The 24,716-nt window shown below is 37.1% G+C and overlaps 1 protein-coding gene across 2 annotated transcripts in view; it reads right to left on the bottom strand.

Moving 5' to 3' along the window:
* The window catches only part of NCAM2 (neural cell adhesion molecule 2), a 561,732-nt gene that overhangs the window by 164,746 nt on the left and 372,270 nt on the right, over positions 1-24,716 (bottom strand). For both annotated transcript variants that reach the window (XM_050957625.1, XM_050957634.1), the window contains exon 9: positions 13,124-13,274. In XM_050957625.1, the coding sequence (XP_050813582.1) occupies positions 13,124-13,274 (151 nt within the window). The remainder of the gene's footprint in view (positions 1-13,123; positions 13,275-24,716) is intronic.

Here is a 24,716-nt window from a genome sequence, read left to right as displayed (position 1 = left end):
GCAAAATTTGCAGATGATACAAAATTACTCAAGAAAGTTAAGTCCACAGCAGACTGCAAAGAGCTACAAAGGGATCAAACAAAACTGGATAACTGGGCAACAAAATGGCAGATGAAATTCAATGTTGATAAATGCAATGTAATGCATATTGCAAAATATAATCCCAACCATACATCCCATGTGTTGGCACCCAAATTAGCTGTTACATTAAAGAAAGAGATCTTGGAGTCATTGTGGATAGTTCTCTGAAAACACCTGCTCAATGTGCAGCTGCAGTCAAAAAAACCTAACAGAATGTTAGGAATCATTAGGAAAGGGATAGATAATAAGATAATACATATCAGAATGCCACTGTATAAATCCATTGTTACACCCACATCTCTAATACTGCATGCAGTTCTGGTTGACCCATATAAAAAGTGTATATTAGATTTGGAAAAGACATAGAGAAGAGCACCAAAACTGATTAAGTCTATGGAATGCCTTTCACATGTGGAAAGATTAAAAAGAGTGGGCCTGTTCAGCACAGAAAAGAGACAACTAAATGGGGATATCATAGAGGTCTATAAAATCATGAATGGTGTGGAGAAAGTGAATAAGGAAGTCTTATTTACTCCACATAACACAAGAATTAGGGGTCACGCAATGAAATTGATGCAGGTTTAAAACAAACAAAAGCAAGTATTTCTTCACACAACACACAGTCAACCTGTGGAAGTCATTGCCAGGGGATGTTGTGAAGGCCAAAAGTATAAATGGATTTAAAAAAGAATTACATAACTTAATGGAGGACAGGTCCATCAATGGCTATTAATCAAGATGGCTAGGGATGTGACCCCATTCTCTGGGTGTCCGTAGTCTCTGACTATTAGAAGCTGGAAGTGAACAACACGGGATGTTTCACTCAATAATTGCCCTGTTCTGTTCATTTCCTTTGAAGAACCTGGCATTGGCCACTGTCGGAAGACAGGATAGTGGGCTAGAAGGACCATTGGTCTGACCCAGTAAGGCTGCTTGTATGGTTATAGAGCTCCTGGTCCTCCATAGTTACCAGAGAAGACTAGGATGTGTTGCACTGGGGATCACTAGAACTCGGAGGAGTTGGGGGAGTTCACATACTTTTTCCTACAGACCTTTTAAGAGGTCTGCAGCCAGGGAAGGCACCTACCCTGCAGTACTTCTAAACAGCTACCTCCTATAACAACTCCTCTGTCCTTTCCTGAAAAATGAGAACTGTATAGTAGAGGAAGGCTACATACCACCTGAAATAACAGCTTCTATCTTCTCTTCTTTGTTCCCCTTCATACCTATTTTGTAAGAAGCAATATTTTGGGATCAACTACTTTTTCTATAAATTTAAGTGGAAAAGGCACTGGTTGACAAACTGACCCTACAACCACCATTTTCCCTTCATCATGAAATAGCATCAGAGATATCTGGATGACAGAGGTAATACCATGTAGTCTGAAACAGTCCTTTAATGCAACCAGAGCCCTCACACGGAAGCAGTGTTGTCAACTCTTGTGTATTTTATCTCCAGTCTAGTGATATTGGTGTGGTTTGGGTTTTGTTTTTTCCTGAAAGCTCCAGCACCAGGAATCAACGTGAAATAAACCTGGAAATAAATATAAAAGAGAACAAAACAAAAACTAATTTGGCTTGCAACTGTACATTGTAAATAATTTAGTCTGTTTTTTTCTTTCAGATCATATTATAATGTATGTGTCCACTCATTCCAAGGTGGGTCTTTTGAAAAATGAAAGAGGGGCTGGAGAGGAGAAAGAAATGACAAAGAACTCAAGCATATTCAAAAGTTAAGACTCTGAAGGTTATGTGATGAATGTTCCACTTAAACAAACTATATACTGCTATTGCTCATTAGTTCATTCTCTAGGTCACGAAGTCCTCACAAGCCATCAACCGGTGGGATGCCACAGCTAGAATCCTGATGGTGATTTCATACATACTATGGAACCCTACTGGATTTTCAAGCCTGCCTAAAGTATTAAGGTACAGAAAGTTCTACTTTTTTCTGCATATAATTCTGTAATTTTTTTTCTTTGTTTTATTTCCAATAATGGGGAGCTATGTCCCAATCAGTGGGCCATGTGTCAGAGATAAATTCTTTGGATGACCACAATATATAAATCACAATTCAGTTGTTTTGCTGGGCATAAATATAGTATGCAGAGAATGTAGCTATCATTGAGAAATGGCACATCCTCCAGCCCTCTTTGGCGCGGTGCCTCAGACAGGTGATGAAGCATCTGGAGCTGAAGACTCAGAAAAGCATTGGTGAAGCACTAAACTAAGACTCTTTTAGTTTATATGTTTTAGGATGGTTGAGGAAGCCTTTAAAGAGTACAGGGAGGAGTCAGACAGAACTGAATGAAGATGAATGATTTCTCTCTTTACATGTTTAGAGGCATGTGAGAGGAACCAGTGAGAGGCACTAGTGTCAAATATCACAATTTTGCCCTCATTTACAAGGAGTCTCACTCCTAGTAATCCAGGGCTTTCTCATGGTTCTCCAGCAGAGCATGGCCATACTGAGTGAGAGCAGTCTCACAGCAACAGAAGACATCTCTTATTTAGACCACCATGTGCTCCCGTTCAGTGGAATGACCTGATAGTAACTAAGGCCTGGTCTATGGGGGGGCGGAGAGGGGGTGAGCTAAGTCGGTCTAAGTTAAGCAACTTCAGCTATGAAAATGGCATAGCTGAAGTCGACATACTTAGAGCTACTTACCGTGGTGTCTTAACTGCGGTAAGTCAACTGCTGCCACACCCCCATTGACTCTGCCTATGCTTCTGACTCCGGTGGAGTACTGGAGTTGGTAGGAGAGCACTCGCTGGTCGATTTATCGTGTCTTCACTAGACACGATAAATCAACCCCCACTGGATTGATCGCTCCAGAGGTAAGTGTAGACATGCCCTTTAATTCTCTCTTGCAGTTGAGTCAGTGCTCCTGGTGATCTGTCTTGATCAGACCATGAGGTAGGGAATCTGACAAAGAAGATCTGATGCTGATACTTGTACTGCCTGTGGTAGTAAAATCAGAAAGCAATATGTCGCAAGCTTCTTTTGCCATGTATATTGTGTATATAACACTATTCATTAATGTGTGTCTCCGGTTTATTTTTTGTTTTCTTATTTGTCTTCTCTCCATGAATCAAAATGCCCAAGATAGCTGTCCTGGTATTTTTGTGAAAAAAATTGAAATGTGTAAAACTGTGAAATTATAAACTTCAAGGTAGGAGTAGATTTCTCTATATGATGTGAAATAGCTACCACCACATGCGGTAGCTAAGTACCATGTTCCAGCAACCCATAATATCATCTTAGAAAAAAATCTAAGAATTACGCATAAAAGAGTCAGATACCATGGTGAAAAGTGTGCTCTTAAAATTTGAAAAGAACAGAATAAAGTATTTTAAATTGGTATTTGTAACCCCGTTATTTTCTGAAATGCAGAGGAGGACATATGTGATGGAAAACAGCTTTTCCTTTTTTCAAAGATTGTTTTACTGGATATTTTTATAACTTTATTAGCTGCTCTTTTACTGCAGAAAATTTAATATTTCCTAGAAGATTATACTTTAAAGTAGGTTAAATTCTACCTTTAGTTATACCAATGCAAGCTCAATAAAGTAATTGAGTTTGCACATATACAATAGAAAACAGAATTTGCTTCAATATTATTTAGCATTAGTTTGTTATAGTGAGCATATTTGGGGCTGTGAGGGGAAACCTATCTGAATTAAATGCAATTTATTTTCTGATATTGAGGATATATCTAATGTTTTAGTTTTGGATTTCTAGCTAGTTTAAGCTTAAACGTAAACCTAAACTTAAGCCTTAAACTTAAACCTGACACTTTTGAGTATCTCCAAAATGCCGACTCATTTCTGAAAATGTCAATCTTAAATTTAAACTAGCTAGTAATATTATATGTGTGTGCAGTTCCATTTAATCCTGAAATCCACAAACATCTATTCATTATACAAGATATTTTGGTTAATACTTATAATGACTTTTAGTGAGTACGTTAATTTGATATTGACTTTGGGTAATAAGTATAATTTAATAGGACATACTTTCAAACCGCTCAATGTTTATTCTGGAACATTTTAAAATCTGAATGGTATCTAAAAGCCTTCTAGAATACAAAACTCCAGCTATTTAGCAGAATATAAATCCAAATGAGTTGATCTAAGATTTATTCTTCATAAATTCAAAGACAACTCAGTCACATGTATTAATTTCTGACTCTTATGAAAAAGATTGCATTTGTAATATTTTAAAGTATCACTCAGGTCAGCTGCATGAATTTTAATATCATGAAATGTAAGCACAACACACACAGTTACAGTGACAAAGGAAATGACCTGCAATATTAGTACATTTTTGAAAAAAAAAGTATTAGATTATAATGATACCTTTGCACTTCAAATTTAAATTTTGCTATTTAAAGACCACAGGAATTGGTTTTAGCCCATTAGATGTAACATGAATCCACAGAATAGAACAACTTGCAAACTACTGTAAGGAAACAGGTTTTTTTGCTTAGAGAATACTGAATTTAAAACTAGCCTACTACCACGCAGCATTGTGGAGGCAAACACACAAACAGGTAAATTTCATCTGGAGCGAAACAGAATATCAACTTAAACAAGCTTAGCTACAATTAATGCATTTTTTTTGTTTTGTTTTTTTTTAATCCTGCAAAACTACATTTTTCTTGTAAAAAGAAAAAAGTCACCATGTTATTAAAACTACACTTTGAAAATTACATTATACTTGCGAGAGAAAGCCATCAAAATCCATAACTAAAGTTCACATTTTAACCTTATATTTAAAGGATTGTCTTAGAACACCCACATGAGCTAGGATAGTGGTTACCAAACTATGGGCTGTGGCCAGTGGACCACGACTCAGTCCCAGGTGATCTGCTGGCGCAACTGTATTCTTCAGTCAAGTTCTTAGTACATCTTTAACTCCATGTGACTCATGTAATCTTGTTCAGTTTTATACAAAATTGTGTTGTCTGTGTTTGAACGCCACATTTTGCTCAAAGTGTAGTTTTTCTAAAACTGTTCGGTGTCAAAGATCTTGAGGCATTTCTTTGAGTGCATATTGCTATGTATTTCTGACATTAGAATTGTTCACATTACAATGAAACACATATATTGTTCATTTACACTTTATATGCAGTTTATTTGTATGTAAAAATTAAAACTAGTGTTAATAGTGTGCCACATTGCCTGATGAAGCTAAACAGCTGGGCCTCAGGGAAAGTTGGGAACCCCTGAGCGAGGGAAGAGACTGCCCCATTTTACAGATGGGGAAATAGAAGAATGGAAAGGTTGAGCCACTTACTTCCCCAAGATAACACAAGGAGTCGGTGGCAGAATCAAGAACACATCTCTTGACACTCAGACCCATGCCTTAACCACAAGACCATCCTTCCTCTCTGCTTAGGTACTAAAGGAATCTTGGAGTAGTGTTTTTATAGATTCTATGTAATGTGCCTGATCCTCTCCTCATACACCTAAAACTTTTTAATTCTCTTTAGGTCTCTTTTGCTCCGATACCTGTGCATAATGGTCAAGGTTAAAATAAAAGTTGCAAGTCTTAATCAATTTCCTGGGTTTTGTTGTCATGCTAAAACCTCAACATTTCTTTAATGTAAAAGTTGAAAATATTACACATTAAACAATTATGAACATAATTTGATAAGGATCTGTATAACCAAAGTTGATTTTATTTCAACAGTACAGTAACTCCTCACTTAAAGTCGTCACAGTTAACGTTGTTTTGTTGTTACGTTGCTGATCAGTTGCGTAATGCTCCTGTTGTTTGGCAGTTGCCTGCTTTGTTCACTGCTCGCAGGAAGAGAAGCCCATTGGAGCTAGCTGGTGGGGGCTTGAAACCAGGGTGGGCTGGCAGCCCCTTATCAGCTCCCCTAAGTTCCCTTGCAGCAGCAGCCCAGCGGGCTATTAATTGCCAGGCAGTTCAGTTGTTCCTCTCCCCACTGCCATGTGCTGCTCCTGGCCTCTGCCTTGGAGCTGCTCCTGGGAGCCGTCTCCTTGGTGTGCGGGGTGGGAAGGGGAAGACTAATCTCAGGGCGTCCCCGTCCTCCCTGCTCCTGCCCCACACTTATCTCATCTCCACAGAGCATGGTGGGGCACGACAGGACTCAGGAAGCAGGAAGCTTGCTAGCAGCAGCTGCTGCCTCAACTTGCTGATCTACTTAAAAAGGCAAGGTACTTAGAGTGCCGTCAGTGTACTTACAGGAGAAATGCACATCTCTCTCTGATACACAGGGTGTGTATGTCTGTCTCTGTCTGCCGTGCTGTCTCCCCTCCCTCCATTTGTGCTGCCTTGTAATGTACATTAACAACATGTTAACCCTTTGGGCACAGTCAAGTGCTTGTTCATCATTTAGCAGTACAGCATTCCCTGGGAAATATCCCACCCTCTTCTAATCTCTGACTTAACCATCTTAACCAAGCTTCACAATCGTCATTGCTGTGTATGGTGAAAAAAAATTTCCCTGGAACCTAACCTCCCCATTTACATCAATTCTTATGGGGAAATTGGATTACCTTAACATTGTTTTGCTTAAAGTCACATTTTTCAGGAATATTACAATGTTAAGCGAGGCATTACTGTACCTGGTTTGATAGGATGCTTTGAAAATATTTTAAAATGTTTTGATACTTGTGTCCTCTTGGGTGCAGCTGATATCATTTAAATGTCTCCTAAGCCATATCTCTGGGTTTAACATCCTGTTCTCTAGTCCTGCATGGTTTACACTATTAAGACTAAACTGTGATTAATCCTGACCTTCTTCTTTCTTTTTAATTAAGTAGTTTATTTTATCAACCTCGCCCTAACTCCTAACCTAATCAATGTAATCTCTAATCATAGGATACTTATGTACTCCTCCTCCTCCTCCCCAGCTCATCCAAGGCATCTTAAATCCCTTGTTCACAAGTGGCTTAGGCTCATAAGGAGAAATTTGTAAAGGCATTTAGATGCCTAAAGATACAGATAGGAGCCACATAGGATTTTAAAAACTGCTTAGGTGTTTATTTTTTCCTTAATTTCAATCCCATTAGACTCCTATCTGCATATTTCAATCACATTTCAATTCAATGCATGAATATCTTTTAAGTTCTATCCCAATAGGCTTTTTTCACTGGAAGTTAGTGAAAGTTCCTAAGACACTTTTGAAAATGAACTGAGACTCCTCCGTCACTTAGGTTCTTTTAAAAATGTTATGCCTTGTCAGAATGAGCATGTTGGCTATTTTGTCTTCATTCAGGTTATTAACAATCTTCATTGCCATGTCAGTGAAGTGATCCAGTTGTATTAAGACTTTGCAAGATTATCATGTGATGTACAAGATTAGAATTATTCATGATTGAAAAAAAAGAGGAACACAAGTGAGCCTAGAACATAGTAAATCCTATAATTCAAGGTAATAGTATGTCAATATATAGAAGTTTGTGAGGAAGCTGGTATATGATTGATGTGATGCATAACCATTATTAACATATAAGGCGATAGAGCCAGCTTACTGTAACTTTGACTTGGAGACTAATTACTAAAAAGAAATTCTTATGTCAGTTTCTATGAAAAGAAGGTGAATTTGAACAATACATTTCTACTTTCCTTAGTAATATATAACAGTACAAACATAACTTAAATGGAATATCAATTGGAATCAAACATGGTAGGTCATTTGTTCTTATTACATTAAACCCTGAATGTCTCAGTTTATCTGCACTGCTTTTTAATCAGTTCTCTAGGCTGGACCTCATTTGTAGTTCAACTTGCCTTTAAGTAATGCAATGCCTTTGAAAAGCTTTAAAGTGAAATGGCATTGAGCCAATGAATTTGCATAAACTGCAACAAAATACAGTTCACTAACATAAAAGAAAGTGAAAAGGTCCAAGAGGATAATCTGCTCAGCATCTTAAATTCAGTGCTCTTACATTCATGAAGTTGACTTCAGCTTGCAAACAAAAACAATGATTCTGTTGCCAATAAGTAATAAAGAATGTGTTAATGACAAAATCATCATAGGCACTGTATAGGATTCTTTACAGATAAATTTTGCAGTATGTTGTAATACCATTTCTTTGTTTATTCTATAGCACTGAACACGTCAGCAAGATGAGAGACAAATTATGCAATGATGATGTTTAATGTAATTTGGAAGAAAAGCAGCAGTGCATAATGAAGAAGGTTCTCTTTGTTGCAAAGTAGCATAATGCTTTAATGATGATTTCTTTTTTTCTCTCCACAAAGCAATATTTTGCTATGAAAGCACATATGTCTGGAAATCACTTGTTCAGATCTCATTACTGCATGAAAAATATACCACACTGTATTCAGCACCTTGGTATTAAAGTTTATGGTGCTAGGTAAAACAAACCAAAACAAAAAAACAAAAACCTCAGTGGTGCACAGAGAGTCCTGGTTGTTTGGAGATGCCAGCACATCATACATCTGTAATCTCCCTTATTTATGTTATCAGTGCATCATTTTGACTACAATGAGGACAGCGGAAGCCTCAGAAGCATGAATAGACTACTAAAAGGGTCAACTGGGGTTGACCACATTCTGTGTTGGCTTGCTTCATTGCTTTCCAAAACCACCCCACTGACGAAAACCCAGGACAAAAAATGTTACTAATTCTGCTGAACAGTTCGTGACAATCATTTCAAGAAATCAGTGTGTGCCATTACTAGAGTGGGGAAGATTTCCATCTTTTGGTCAGGATTCTGTTATATTTTTAGGGTTTCTTTGTGTTTCCAAACATGGGTGGCAGGTGAACACCCACCATTGGACAGGCTAGCCTGCCCCTTGCCTCTTCTGCCTGAGGCCGTGCCCTGAGTGCCTCCCCTCCCGCTGGAGGAGCCCCAGCCCCCCCGAGTGCCAGCACAAGCCGCTGGCTCCACCAACAGCTGCCTGCTGGCCCCAGCACCACCCTGGGCCACATCTGGTAGCTGGTGGGCCAGAGCTCAGGGCTGCTGTCTGGACCTGAGTCCCTGCTGGCTTCAGGTAGATGGGGGGGTGAGCAGGCACTCAGGATGCAACATGGGCAGGGCCATAGTCTGGTCAGGGGAGGCTTAACCTGTCCTGGCCTATGATACCCACCACCCATGAGAACAAACAGCTCTTAAATAAAGAGATTAAAAATATTAATTAGAAACACTGAAGTGTTAGTTGTGCAGTAATCTTGGAATTTTAAAATGAGCCTAATGGTGTTAGATGCCCAAATCCCATGGAAATTCAATGGGATTTGCATGCTTAACTCCCTTACTACTCTTTTGAAAAAGGAATCTCTTTCTTATCCTTTTAATATTTTTGTCAAGTTTTCCATGGAATATTTTATTTTATTGGAAACATATTAGTAACCACAAGGAAGACTCTCTTGATGCTTAGTAAGTATTAGACATTGTACAAAGAATAAAATGTTACAGCCAATGAAGTCAATAAATCTTTCTTTTGAATTTTTTTCTTCTATAATCAGTTTATTTTACCTAACTAAATTTACCTCAACCTAAAGTCCTTGAGCTGCTCTGTTATGAAGGTGACACTTGCAGGAAAGCCTGGGTTTGGAATGGCTCTAGGCTCCACTATGATTTCTGTCTACACAGTGAGCACTTCAGATAAATGGCAGGAGCAGGATTAATCACGACAGGATCGTATTAGACCTAGTCATCTTTTCTGCTCCTCAAGAGCAATTGCTCTTATCATCAAAAGCAACTCCAACAGAAAGCATGGATAAAATGTAGAATTTCCCACCAATCACGCTGATAGTTAAGTCTCTGATGATGGTCACTGAGAATAAAGTGATGAGATAGAGACACTATGAAATGATGTATTTCCATTACGTCTGAATGTAATATCCTGGAAAGATGTGACATGAACATGTTCTTTGTGACTGTACAAACTACTCAAATCAATGAAAAAAGAACATGAGGAAACACTATTAAGAACATTAATTTATGGAATGGCAATAGGCATGGTTATGAATTAGTATTAGGAACAATACTAGTATTAATCATGAATTTCAGTGTAGTATACATTTATTCTCTGGCTTTAATGAAAAAAATTGAAAGGTATATGCTATTCTAGTATATAAACCAAGGGATTCAAAACTCTGGGATAATCCCAGTGTGTCATTGGTAGATTAGTACATTGACTTGGGGATTCCTGAGAATCTCTCTGTAGCCTTCAGCAAGTCACTTAACTTCTCTGCATCTGACATTATTCATATGTAAAACGGGGAATACTATGTTTTCAGTAAAGTGTGCAATACAATAACTATAGTACCTATTTCCAAGAATTGCATGGGGATTAGTGAATTTGTTTTTAAAAATACTTAGAAGATGTAAAGGACATTGTTGTTATTACTACTGAACTGCCGAAAAAGGCAATCAATTTAAGTAATCTGGAAAATCACAAAGATTCTACAAAGAATCGGTTCTATACAGACTTCACAGAATCTCATAAAGAATCACTCCTTTTCACCATTTTGCCGTAGGAGTACAGCATAATTTACTGGTGGAATAGTAGGGTTGTTAGAGGAGATCTCCAGCCCAAATATCATCAAGAAAGTGACTGGAAACAAGAGGCAGCTACTGGATATGTTACAGCAGCTGCAGAGAAGGAATTTATTTGTGGATGAGAGAACTACATTTTGTTCCTGATGATTTTGACAAGATTGTTGTATGTAAAAAATAGCAAGAGTGTCCTGTGAAGAGATCATTTTGTTAAAAAAAGTTTTATTATGGGAACTGAATGTCTTGGGAGATTGATATTATTGCTATAAAGAAGCTTTCATCCTTAGGACACTAATTTAAATATGGGTAAGGTCAGTAGAAGTCATCATCATTTGACAAGATCTCTGTGGTTTGGGCAAATTAAGTTGTGGTCTCAGTCCATTTGCTCGTGGACAAGTGTTCCCATGATACAAATCTTCACTACAAATGGCAGTCTAATCAGAATGGGCATGAAGACAGAACTATTCTCTCATCACTAGAGGTATTCTTGTCATGTCATGAATAAGTTTTACTGTTTAGGCAATGTGGAGAAACTTGCACTCCTGCTAGGAGAGAGCACTTGCTTTGGAAATAAATATTGTACTTCAGTTATCAGTCTCACAGAACCATTCTTAAGTATTAGAGTCCCTTACAAAGATTCAAAAAGTAATATAAAAAGTGTAAAGAATCAATAAAACAATCAACGTGATAGCATTTTCATCGAGTCTAATCATATAATGCTATGTGAGGTCAAAACAACAAGTCATGCATTATACATTTGACATGTTGGCATCTTAAATGGTGCTAATATATGAAGTGTCCAGTCCCCGCTCCCAGCAAACAAACAAACCAACCCACCAACTACCTGCTGATGGGTTCAAAGATTTTTCAGTTTGAACAGTAGAAAGTTTTCTGGCATTTCAAATTAGTTTGAGCAGTTAACCACATCCAGATTTAACAGTAAATGTCAATAGATTTTTTATTTTAATACCGTCCGATTAGTTCTATTTAAGTGTTAAAAGTAAATCTACCATACAACTGCCTCGCATTGAGAAGGAAGACGGTTGACAGAAACCTTTGACTACATTATTCCATTGTATTCATCTAGAAATTATGTTATTGTGCCTTTCAGTACTAATTTTGTGCTTCTAATGTGCTCTTAAGTTTCTGTAGCTCATATGCTTCACATAATGCAGCCCATGAACCACTTCTATAACTGGATAATCCTATACTGGACACAGAATATAAAAAAAGAAGTAAAGTTGATTTTTTTAAAAAGAGTAGCCACTTTAAAATCTCAATTGAACAACATATTTCATCTCACTGTAGATCTGTATTACAGGAAAACAGACCTTAACTACAGGATTTTAAAGGAACACAGAGTATTCATTTTTTGTTTCTTACACCAGCGACACAGCAAAAGCATTTTAAATTAAAATGTACACAGAGGAATATATTTTCTGTGCACTGAGGGGTAACACTGAGATGTTCAAGGAATGCATCTTTTAAGAGAGTACACTCAAAAACATAAGACTATTTCACAAACCTCAGAAGTCTCCAAATGAATATTGTTCATGAACAACTGCTTTAAAGCTATTTTTCATAATTCAATTTAAAAGCTTACACACTATTTGTTTAGTTCTATTTGTGTTGGAAAATCTGTCCATCTCCTTCATCCAGCATAAATTACTTGCTCCAATTCTTCAGTCTGAATATTTTTCATTTGTCTTTTTAGACTCACTTCCTATCAAAAAGGTGGCACATGCAGCCTTCTGTGAGATCTCAGTCAATGCTACTTTAGGAGTCACCCAACTGGGATTCAGCAAAAGCAAAACAATCATTACTCGTCTTCCCTTCCTCCCCACTATAGGCCCAATCCAATTGCTACCAAACTCAATGGAAAGATTCCTATCAAGTTCAGTGGATTTCGGATGAGGCCCAATACACTAATCAGTCTCAGATACTGATGAACAAATATCACTACTGTTGCTTGTGAAGTTTCCACCAAACAAAATTTTGATTGGAAGTGGCAGGATCAGCGAGGGCAGGGGGATTTGTCACATATTTGAACTCCAAGAATGGTTATAACAAAAGCAGAATAGTTCGGGGGTGGGGGAGGAGGAAATAATAGAAAGAGAGGGAGAGAATATTCCAGACATTTTTAGCTTTAGAAACTTCAATTCAGGACTCAGATGCAGCTCAGATGAGTTATTACTTTATTCCCTAAAACATTTGCACCCACAGCTAGTCTCCAACAGTCTGAAAGTCTTGAAAAAGTTACCAAGTTCAGCCATAAGGTGTGGCAGTGAGGGAAGCCACCAATATATCATTATGGGTGAAACTCTGACCCTCATGAAGTTATTGGTAAAAATCTCATTGACTTAACTGGGGCCAGGATTTCATCCTGTGTGTTCAGAATTGCTAACTTTGGAAGGACACTCTTTTTTTTTAATTATTCAAGTTTAAGCATGAATTACCAGTAAAACCTGATCTTCCATTAAGAATCTATTTTTTTTCTTTTAAAACAAATTTAAAGAGAAAACAAAATGTTAGAACTTACATTCAATATCAAGGTACATGCTCTTTTGATGCCCACCAATTCTACTTGCAGCTTCACAGTCATATCTCCCTGAATCTGACAACTTCACATCTTTAATATGCAGTGACGATGTTCCATGCCGCCCTTTGACTTCTATACGGCCATCTGGGCTCTGTTTACATTGATTCAAGAAAGAGAAAGGGTTTTATATATAGATATATATATATAATATGTATATGTGTATTTGTTTTATATATAAAACACCATTAATAATTATGATTGAATGTACAGTATTTGTTGTGAAAACATCTCATCATGTATGGTGAAATAAATATTAATGACTAAACAATTTCAAAATCTGTCAATATACAATTGAAAAAAAACTAAAGAAAAGAGAAGTTCTGATTCTAGACTCCATGGTTAAGGGAATAAGTACATGCTTAAAGGAACACTGTCAAGTAGTTAGATCCCAAAAATTATAATTTTAAGATTGATATAATCTGTCTGTTCAATTCTAAAGGGCCTGATTCTGATCTCACACTGTTGTAAATCAGGAGTAACTCCGATCAAGTCAATGGAATTATACTGGTTTAAACATTGTAAATAAGATTACAGTGTCTTTCTCTGTTCGCTTTCATATCAGTGAGAAATTGAAAAATCCAAAAATGAAAAAGCAGCTATTGATAGCTTTCTTTTTCTTTTTCGGCTAGAAGCACAAATTAACTGAGAAACCACAGTCTGGAAACACTCCTGGAACCACTGGATTTCATTGGTGATACGTAATATAACATAAAAGTATAACATAGAAGAAAACTGTGATAAACAAACACACACACACACACACACACACACTGGCTTCCGCTTTACCAGGAAAAAAATTTCAATTTTGCCAGCTTGGGGGTGGGGGAGGATATATTGATGGTGGGCATAACAGGTAGGAAGAGAAATAAAATTTACAAGCCTATAAGAGTATGAAAAATAAAATAGATATTGAAAAAAGTATTTAAGTACTAGTCACTTTAACATGGTCCAGAGGAATGAGCAAAAGGTTAGGAGTTTGGAACTTCTCAATTCTAATCCTCGCTCTGCAGTTTATTTGCTTTACAACCGTCAGCAACTCACTTCACCTCTTTGCCTCAGTTCTTTCATCTGTAAAATGGGGACATGATACCTACCTCTCAGGAATGTTGTCAGGAGTAATTAGTTAATGCTTGTACAATACTTTAAACATCTAAAGCACTCTGAGGTCCCATCCTGTAAAACCTTGCTGTCTGGCTCTACTGCTTATTACCATAAGGGTTCCTATTGTGGCTGCTAGTGTTTGAAGGATTTTACCTCATGTCTGTATGATTATTTTCTGAATTAATGAAGGAAAATGACATGAAAATCAGTTATAGAATTGTTCACATCAACACAATATCAACAATGTATATGCCGGAATCATCATATAAAGAAACCTGTGGTCCTGATCCTACGTCAGAATCCAATAGGACGGACCTCATTTCCCGTGCAAAGTCCCATCGATCTCAATAGGATTCTGCATGAGTGCAAGGGTTTGCAATAGTAGATGCCAGCACAAGAATATGCCCTAAAATCCCTCAAACTGATAGAAATAAAACAAGATCATTATCTCCTACTATGTCAAACTTAAATGCTATAAAGTATATTAATCAAATGCATATCCTCAAGTCATCAGGAACATTCATACAAATGTCAGAATTTACAGTCACTAGTGAACAACTACTAGACTAAAAGATCTTGATACATCATGTTTTGCATAGATTTTTTTGTTTATTTGTTTGTTGTAGCCTTTTTAAATTTTGCTTTTAAAATAATTTTATTTATTTATTTGCAGGTCTGACGTGTTTTCAATTTTTGTTTTAATATTTGTTAAAGTTGATGGCTGTTGTTACTTGTTTAGAAGCTGCTTAACTGGTTCTACTTTAAAAAGTGAAATAAACAAATGGATAATTCTACATCAAGTTTGTTCCTGTTTAAAAAAGAAACTGAAGCCAAAAGTGTTTTAGCAGTTTCACAATACATTCAGTGACTCCTCATTCTGATTTTACCTTGAGAACTGCAATTGGATCATATTGGGTAACATTTAAAATTATCAGAGACTTCCTATACTGAAATGAGCTTATGACTAGAGAATGTAACTTTAAGTTAAAAAAGTCAGAGATACAATAGAGAGTAGTTAACAGCACTATCCATTCATTAACAACTATCATCATACAGGAATAAGGTAGTTCAACAGAAAGGAGAAAAATGATCTGATTGATGCACAGGATGTAAGACCTGATGTTAGGGTTAATACCAGGGGGCAACATTCTTGTTCAGGACCATGCAGCTCTGATTGAAATATAGGTCTCATCAGTAAACATGTATCTACTTAGTTCTGCTAAACATACAGTAATACATTTGTTCCTTAGAAGAATCTAAATCTCTCCTTTCAAATACAGCAATGCAGAGTAATGAGAGATGGCATAAGAAAAATACTGCTTTTGGACTGTTGGTTTACTGAAGCCCTGCAAAAATAACATTTTTTTCTTAAAGTTCCACTTAAACTATGATGAAAGACCTTTCTATTGTACTGTGCAATAAATTCTCCCCGAAAAATTGTAATGTGTTATATTATCTCTATACAAATATATCTGCTGAAATTATTTTACTGTCTGACTTTTACAAACAGATTGGGTCAATGGTTTCCTGTTTCCAAAAATGGCCATTACCACATCTTTTGGGGGAAAGGTGCAAAAAAGCCTAAGTAAACAATTACAGAATTAAAATGTTCAGAACAGAAGTTCATCCATCAGTTGGTTTGTGCCCTGAAGAGTGGGGGATTGTATCCCTTCCAATTCTTGGGGGGGTTATTTTATTTATAATACTATCTAATGGAACTGTGAATGTTTCCATTATTCATATAAATCATAGAATCATAGAAGATTGGGGATGGAAGAGCCCTCAGGAGGTCATCTAGTCCAATCCCCTGCTCAAAGCACGACCAACACCAGCCAAATCATCCCAGCAGGGCTTTGTCAAGCTGGGCCTTAAAAACCTCTCAGGATGGAGAATCCACTACCCATGCCAGTGCTTCACCACCCTCCTCATGAAAAAATGTTTCCTAATATCCAACCTAGATCTCCCGCACTGCAACTTGAGATCACTGCTCTTTGTTCTGTCATCTGCCAACACCAAGAACAGCCAAGTTCCATCCTATTTGGAATCCCTCTTCAGATAGTTGGAGGTTGCTATCAAATCCCCCCTCACTCTTCTCTTCTTCAGACTAAACAAGCCCAGTTCTCTCAGCCTCTCCTCATAAGTTATGTGCCCCAGCCAATCCCTTTTGTTTATTTATGATCACATACAAAAGTGAAGATGTTTTTATAAAGTAGCAGTACAATAGCTTTATTAAGTAGTAGTGCTACTCCTTTCAACCTGCCAAAGTTGAAATTAGGGATCAGTGCGTAACAAAGAGCCAAAATGAGGGAAAAGAAAAAAAAATTGTCACAGAGGAAACTTAAGATGGTATCTGATTTATTCCTTTAGTGTAAATAACTCTTACAGTAACTTTGGTTTCCTGATTTTTTATTTTGGAAGTAAACAGATTGTAATGATGTTTCACATTACATATGTCCAGTGTAGGTCTCTTTGGGACTAAAATGAATGATGTTCCTCAAAATGAGAAGTATGACTATTCAATACAGAAAATATTTCTGCAAAGTGTTAGAATAATCCCAATGAATCCAAAACATATGTTCTTGAAATCAACTGGAACTTTGCCTAAGGACTTCAGGTTTCTCTATGTATTTATGGCATCACGGTTTCAGAAATGGAAAATAGATTACACACACCCACCACTCAGATCAGCATTATATCCAATGATAAACATTAAAAAGGAAACATTTAATTTAGCATAAAGTTAGTTTCATTGTAATATTTTTCTGTAATTAGACTGTAATGCCATGGCAGGATATTTTGTGTTCATACATTATAGTGATTATCACCACAGAAGTATATAATAAATAAAGCAAATATTTTTTTTATAAATGTTGACCACCATACCTCATTGTTCTAAGTTTGAGATGAATTTTCAGATCCATTTTTACTTTGTTAGAAGAGTAAGAAGTTACAACTATCTCCAAACTACCAGAAATGGTCAGCAAGGACATATCTCCTTATCAAATTCTAAATAAATGTAATAGTTCAAATTCTTCTCTCTGCTTCACCTGTGCAAACCCACTATAGTCAATTGGTTAAACAGGCACAACTGAGAGCAGAATTTACCCAGATATAGATAACTAATCAAGATATTACAACATTTTGCAATGCTAGGACTAGCAACAGGGTCATCAAAACTAACTACCTACAAAAGTGAATATTCTACTCTGATATTCTACTGCTCTGATATTCAGGCCCTCTATCGTACGCAATGAGACGCATAAGACCATTTGAATAATAGTGAAATGCCTTTTTTTCACCTCAGTGGGCTTTATCAGGGATTACTTTGTTTACTTTTCCTTTATAAGTCATCAGTGCAGGTTTATTAGATTTAGAAAGGATATAGGTGGAGGAAATAAAAATGTTTTGGGAATATACAGTACTTCATGAATAAACTGATATGTCTTTTTTTAAACATTTCTATTTATTAATATTCATTGATACAATTTGATAATTAGAAAATATATATTATAGTGTCTCGTTTACTACTATTTCAATTCCATTGTGTTTCTCAGGAAATTAATGGCCAAATCTTTAGGCCTAGAATAGTGGTTAAAGATGCTTTTATATCACTGCTACCAACCAAAATCAGTTTACTCTCAGTTTATTGATGTTTTAAAGTATATATTAAATACCGTGTCTCCTATTAAAATAGTCAGAATTTGTCCAGAGATACGACATTAATACCACAGCTATCTCCTATACTTAGTACAGAGAAAATCTATGTGGTAGCTGAGATCATTATGCAGTAACCGTTGTCAAATGATAACTTTAATATGACCACTGTACTTTGCATTTCTTAAACAGACGAGGGTGAAAGTCATCCCCATTTGAATTAATACTGTGGCCAACAGCAATCAGTTCTACAATTCAATGCTGTAATAGTAAACTCTTATCTAGAGGATCTTAAAAGCTAAGTTGGGGCACACATTATCAAAATCAGCGAGATACTAAACCACAACTTATTAATTAGCCCATAGATGAACATAAACTCAGTCTGGCACTTTCCAGGAAGCAAATGCCAGCTGTAAAATGTTCATAATGATCAGCAACAGATTACGACATAGCAGTAACATTTCCGGTTGCTGAAAATGGTAGGTTCTCTTCTCAGGATAATTATAATTGCTTTTTGTATAGCCTCTTTCATAAAAGTAGCATAACATTTAATTGTTATCCAAAGTTCTTCTCCCATATAAAACCTAGTAGATGAGGGGGAATCCTAATATATGTATTTAAAAAAATTGTATTCATTCCAGTTCTCTGGGATCACCAGAGGAGCACAGAGTGCAAGTGATCACAGAAAAAGCAGTTCAGATAATCCCATTATCTATCTAGGTTTTTATACAGATGCTCATCACTGTGTTATCTTTCTGGATGGTTTCCAGGGCTTGAACACCTCAGACCCCCAGATAATTATGTAGAGGAACTATCCTGCTGGGCTTGTCTGACCCCAATACCCATACACAGCCATGGCAGCATGGCTGGATTAGTCAATACACATGGTGACGCACAAGTGTAGGTTGACAACCCAAATGAGAGCGCTCAGCCTGTGGGAGGATGTCATCAAGAACACACAGGAGAGGAATGCTGATTTAAGCAGCATTAAGTTTACTGTATAACCCCTTTTAATGTGGTGTTCAACAGTTTTTGGATGGGAATGTACTGTCTAGTGTAGTTCCTCCCAGTCTCTTCTCCTCTACTCCAGGCCAGAACCCCTGTTTAATGAAAGTAATTTTAAAATTGATGTAGTAAAAACTGGGATAATTCAGACAAGGGAACCCATTCTGTGGCATTGGCTACATTGGAGTTTCACCCACTTATGGGTGGTCACAGTATGGCCCTATGACCTTATACAATAATTCTGACTATATTTCCAAAATCTTGATCTATGACACTTTCAAAATGTAGTCAAGTAGGACTAGAAGCTAATGATCTGATAAATGAAAGTTCAATGAAGCAATCCATCCCAAGAAATCTGACTGAAACATATTCAGTGAACTGGAAAGTTTAACCTCTCACAGCATGACAGCCCTAGCATTTTGAATAGTGATAGCAATCTAATTCCATCAGCCTTATTCACAAAGACCTAGAGATTAAATATTCAAGGTACAATAAACTGTCAAGAACAAAATGAGATTGTTCTTTATAGATGCTGAAGTGAGCTCAAAGTTAATAACAGTGTAGAGCCATGATAAAAAATAAAAATCTTTCCAAACAGAAATCAAGTTGAGAGATTCTCTACATAAATACAATACCCTTGCCTCAAAATTCAGTTCACCCCTAGTAAATTCTATCAAATACTTTAAAATGATGACATCAGTGTGGTTACCTGCTTATCTGTGGGCTCTGCAATTTCTTTATTACTTGTATTGCTTTATATATCATCTGTTACCTGAATTTTCCTTTTGTGATCCCTGGAATTTCCTCCTGATATTTGATGCCCCATGTAAGCAATTATTGGCAGGCTGCTGGTTGGAAAACATCTTCCAAAGGTCCTAAGAGAGCAGTGGGGTTGATGAGAACCTCATATCTAAGGGTTCCAGAGAAGACATGCCTCTTTCAGAAGTCTCGAGGAAATTGCTAAAAGAAGAATATCCAGGGAAAGAAAATAGCAGCTTGTGGTGTAAACCAACTTTTTGGACTAATCATGTGCTCTGATACAGAGAATGTCTCCAGGGGCATGATTCCAGTGATGTTACAGATTTAAGTGTATAATTTTTCAGTTGTTTTGTGTTGGTGAATAGTGCACATTGAGAAGATGGTTGGAAACATTTTTCTTTTCTTCTTGCTTTACAATTGTAACAGGCTGCAACTGGTATGAATTGGGGGCATAGTTGTTGGTTGATTCTAATTGATTAAATTCTTCTCTGACTCCCAACTGTGGGACCACTGGACCAAATGAGAAGGCATTGTCCATTTGCCAGAATGTGCATTTTGAGTTGGCTGGGAGTAGTGTGGCAGGTGAGAACAGCTGCATGAAATGGTGACTGGATTGCGGCTGGTCTTTGATAGTATCATTTGTCTGGTGAGAGCAGCTGTGACATTTTGCTGATTATCTTCTCTCCTATAGAGCTCAATGATTGTGCATTTGGCTGTGAAGGGATCTATTTTATATTATTGAAGGACAAGTACAAGATGTCTAATAAAATTCCTACATTTAACATCTATACTGGTTGAAATTACTTCATTTGTTCTCATATCAGAGTTTAAAACTTGCTTTTATGACTAAAGTATTATGACTCCCCATATCATTGTATTAGATTTCAGTGCCTGTCACTGTATAGAGACACCAGGCATTTCTCACTGACAACTTGCACCTTCTGTGAAATGCTTCAGTGTTTTTTGGATACAAAGTATGCCAGGTTCCAGTTACCAAAATGATAAGGGAACATGGGTCTAGTATTTAAAACTTTTTTTTTCTTAAATACATTTCCATAATTGTCCTGAAAACACACAAAAACCTCTGCAGCACTTGCAATATATCTGGTCTGTATTCCTCCAAAGTAGCGGTCACAGATGTCAACAGTAGCAGAGCCCAAACAAGAAGACACTTTAACTTTATGCTTAGTTCTTCATTCTTTCATTTTCTGCATGCAGTCAGATGGTTCCTAATTATAAAAGCAAGGACGCATTATTATATAGTCTACTGATATTTTGAACATATGATATTGAATTTTCAAGAAGAGGCACAGTAACTGAAGTTGATGAAAAGAATTATCTTTGGAATTTCATGAAACACAACCATTGTAAGGAAACTTGCTGCTATCAGTTGCTGCTGAATTGTCATCCATGAAAGAGCAAAAAGTTCAAACCAGACACTTGTGAGTCATTCAGTCTGAAGCATTTCAACCAGCAAATATAGTATGGCCCAGTAAGCTGGTCCTTGAAGTAACAAGGTAGAAGAGAAGAGTTGCCAACTGAGTTGAAAGTACTGGATTAGGATAAAATTCCAGAAGTTTAACAAAAATAGGTGATGAACAATTCCTAGTCTGAGAATCTACCTTTGATGATGAGAAAAGGCTGTCATTCACAACAGCCATCAGCATGCAGAAGCTGATGGAAGCTCCCTTCTGGATGGTATATTCACAACATTTCCCATACTCTTCAGGTAAATGTATTCTATCCATGCACCTGTTGAAAACAGCAGAAAATTCCAGAGTATTGCTACGTGTTTATGCCTTAATGTCCAGTGAATCAGAATAATGTTACAGCAGAGTCTTGGACTTGAATGATTTTTATGGAAGACCTTGGGAGTCATCTAGAACAGCAGCTGGTTTATTACAGATTTCAAGCAGGTAGCAATCATTGCCGCATGCTACAAATTTCTGAAGGGATTGAAATCTGCTTATTCCACATGGAAGAACTTATTCAGACTAAGCCATTAACTGAAGGTCTACAGTGTAATACATAGGAAGTAATGAAAAACTAGTCTTGAAGTAAAGGCATTTTGTTGCTTTGACTTTCTTTCCATCTGCAGACATAGCAGCTACTTTCAATGAACTCAAAGTGGAAATGCAAGCAGGTACTATACAGATTTTTATAATTCAGGAAAATGATATTCTTGAGAGCTCCAGATGGCATTTAAGAAATGACAACACTATACAAACTATATAAACCTTTATTGCTTCCTGCTGGTGCATACTTGCAACATTTTAGCTGGTGAGTAGTCAGGTGACACAGCACACTCCACATACCAAAATCAAACACTACAGTATAAAACAGAAGGTTGGGTTGCTGTTCTTAGAAGAGCTCACTTTGGTTTGCTTGTAATCATGAAGGCATGTGAAAGGGAAATGATGAAGGAAGAACATTGTACCTGATCATTCAAAATCATCTCCTATATAGGTGAAAATCACTAAGGAGAAATGGTTGATGACTAATAATGATGAGCATATTATCAGCATGCAATAAAATCTTACAGAGAAGCTGGGCAAAACATGCCTCTGTGGTAATAAAAAGGGAAAAATAAAAACAAAGAATTAAATAAAATTTTTCAGTCAACTGCATTTCGTTATTAGAGGCTCCATTCTTGAAATAAAAAATTTTATTTAGATAGATGTCAGTTCTACAGAGCAGGATGAGCACAATTTACAGGAGTAAGATCATAAAACATAAGTCTTATCTAATACAGACCTTATTTAGTACAGCCATCAAAAATAATAGTTTGACCACAGAATCACATCTAATCTTAAAGGCAGTTACTGAGATAAGATACTCCAGCTACAAGATCAGCCACAGGTGGCTATATTACACCTTTGTGCTTCCTTTGGAACTGCTGAGCCACAGTTCAGACTCCAGTATAAATTGGAGTAGCCAGAGAATCTATTTTGCTAGCGGGAGACTGCCAGAGCACACACAGTCCCAAAGCATGTGCAGATATGGGGTCTGATCCTGTTTAGAGTCTAATACCTTCATTCACCAGAATCTAGTTACTAATGATCAGTCAAACCCTATGCACGTGAACAAGAATCACCAGTGTGAACTATCCATGGCAGCGGTTGTGGTAAGTAGGATCACTCTGCTCAAGAACTTTGACCAGATGACGTTTTTACTCAAGTCAATAGCAAAACTGTCAAGATCAAACCTCTACATATTTTGTAACTGGCTACAGGAAACTATTCATTCAAACAAATCACTTTTAAAAAAACATAATATGTGGATACAGTTCTGTATGTTGACTCACAGAAAGTGGTGATAACATGGCTCTAGATAAGTTTTCTGCTTGCTACAGTTATATTACCGAAAGTATATATAGCTATTTCATCATTTTACTTATTTATGTGATTTTTTCCCCCTTTTTTAACTCATAAAAACATTTTGGAAATGACACATATGCTGATGATCGCCACACAGGATTTCTGAAGGCTGTCATAATGCAATCAAAGCTCAACAATAGATGTCATCAGTCTTCCACACTGAGGAAGGATATGAATGGGCCAAAAGATTGTGGATCCTGGATCTGTGGTAAGACCCAGCAGCAGAAAGGTCAAAATGCCATATGAGCTTATTTATTTGATTTTATTTATTTTTAATGTGCTACACTTTGGAAAATCGTAAGGTGGACTGAGAAGTGGAGAGCCATGGGAAAAAATCTCCTCTCGGGGAAGTTAACTCTGAGTTCACTTAAACTTTAACATCTTGCTCATCATTCACAGAGGCACTGTACATTTATAACTGTGTATTGTAAAGGCTCCCACAGCAGCTTCACTCATTCTGGCAGCTCTCCTAGGCACAATTCTACAAAGCACTGAGCACTCCCATGCGGTGCTGAGTTCCCTCAATTCCCATTCAAGTCACTAGTAGATGAGAACACACACTACCTCACAGGAGTGCAAAGCGTCCTGCAGGATTGAGACAACAGAACGGGGATGGAGACGGTCTAGGCAGGTCATCTTCTGCAAGGCACTTCCCCTCACACCACAGATAAGCTAACAAAATACTTGGAAATGCTGCAAGCTGTGGAACATTGGTACAATTACAGGTGGGTGAAGGGGCAAATCCCTCTCCATCTTTCAGCCTGCGGGGACCAACAATGTTTTTCTCCTCTGAATTTACAACTGGCAGATAGACACAACAGAAAGCAGGACCTATTGCTGCAGCCTCAGCAAACTCTTCCTCCACTCATCTTTCCTCTTGCCACAGAGTTGGAGGGGCACAAACCAGCTATGTCATGGTATCTACAGAGGAGTATTTATATCATGTTTTTTACCACCAAGGGTAAAACTAGTTAATTTTCTATTTTTAAACCTGTTTTGTTAATGCACAGCACATCACACTTAGTTTTAGTTACATATTCAAATTGTGGTCCTGTGTCCTATCTGACAGCAGCAAGCAATAGAGGCTTGAGAGATAGGTGCATGCAACTCCCCAGCGGACAAATGTGTGATAATCTGTCTCCAGGAAGGTTTTATCTTAATCCCTAATTGTTAGACATGGGTTTGAACTCTGAAACCTGCTGTTTTATACCCCTTCAAAAATTGCAAGCATTAACAATTGTAACTCTGAATATTTTTATCCATAAGTGTCCAATTCCTCTTTGAATCTTGCAAAATTCTTGGCCTCAACACATCCCGTGGCAAGAATGCATTGTGTGAAGAAATAAAAGAACATTCAGTGCATCTCTTGGCAATCTCATGGATTTGATGACTTTCTCTTACGATATATATATGTCTCTCATATATATATGAGACAGAGAGAGACAAGGAGGCGAGACTAGCTCAGTGAGAACAGGAGTTTAAAAAGACAGGTCCTAAACAACCAGATGAGCTAGTCTTCATGGGAGATTTGCAAGGGAGTTTAGAGAGGATGTGTGAAAGACAAACTCATCTAGCAAACATACTTTAAGCTTCGGCCAATAACCCCTCCCCAAAACAGTAACCAAACAGCTAAAAAC

The sequence above is a fragment of the Gopherus flavomarginatus genome, chromosome 1 (assembly GCF_025201925.1).
Source record: "Gopherus flavomarginatus isolate rGopFla2 chromosome 1, rGopFla2.mat.asm, whole genome shotgun sequence".
Classification (NCBI taxonomy): Eukaryota; Metazoa; Chordata; order Testudines; family Testudinidae; genus Gopherus; species Gopherus flavomarginatus.
Note: the sequence above shows the minus strand (reverse complement) of the source record. Positions and strands in the feature narration are given on the sequence as shown.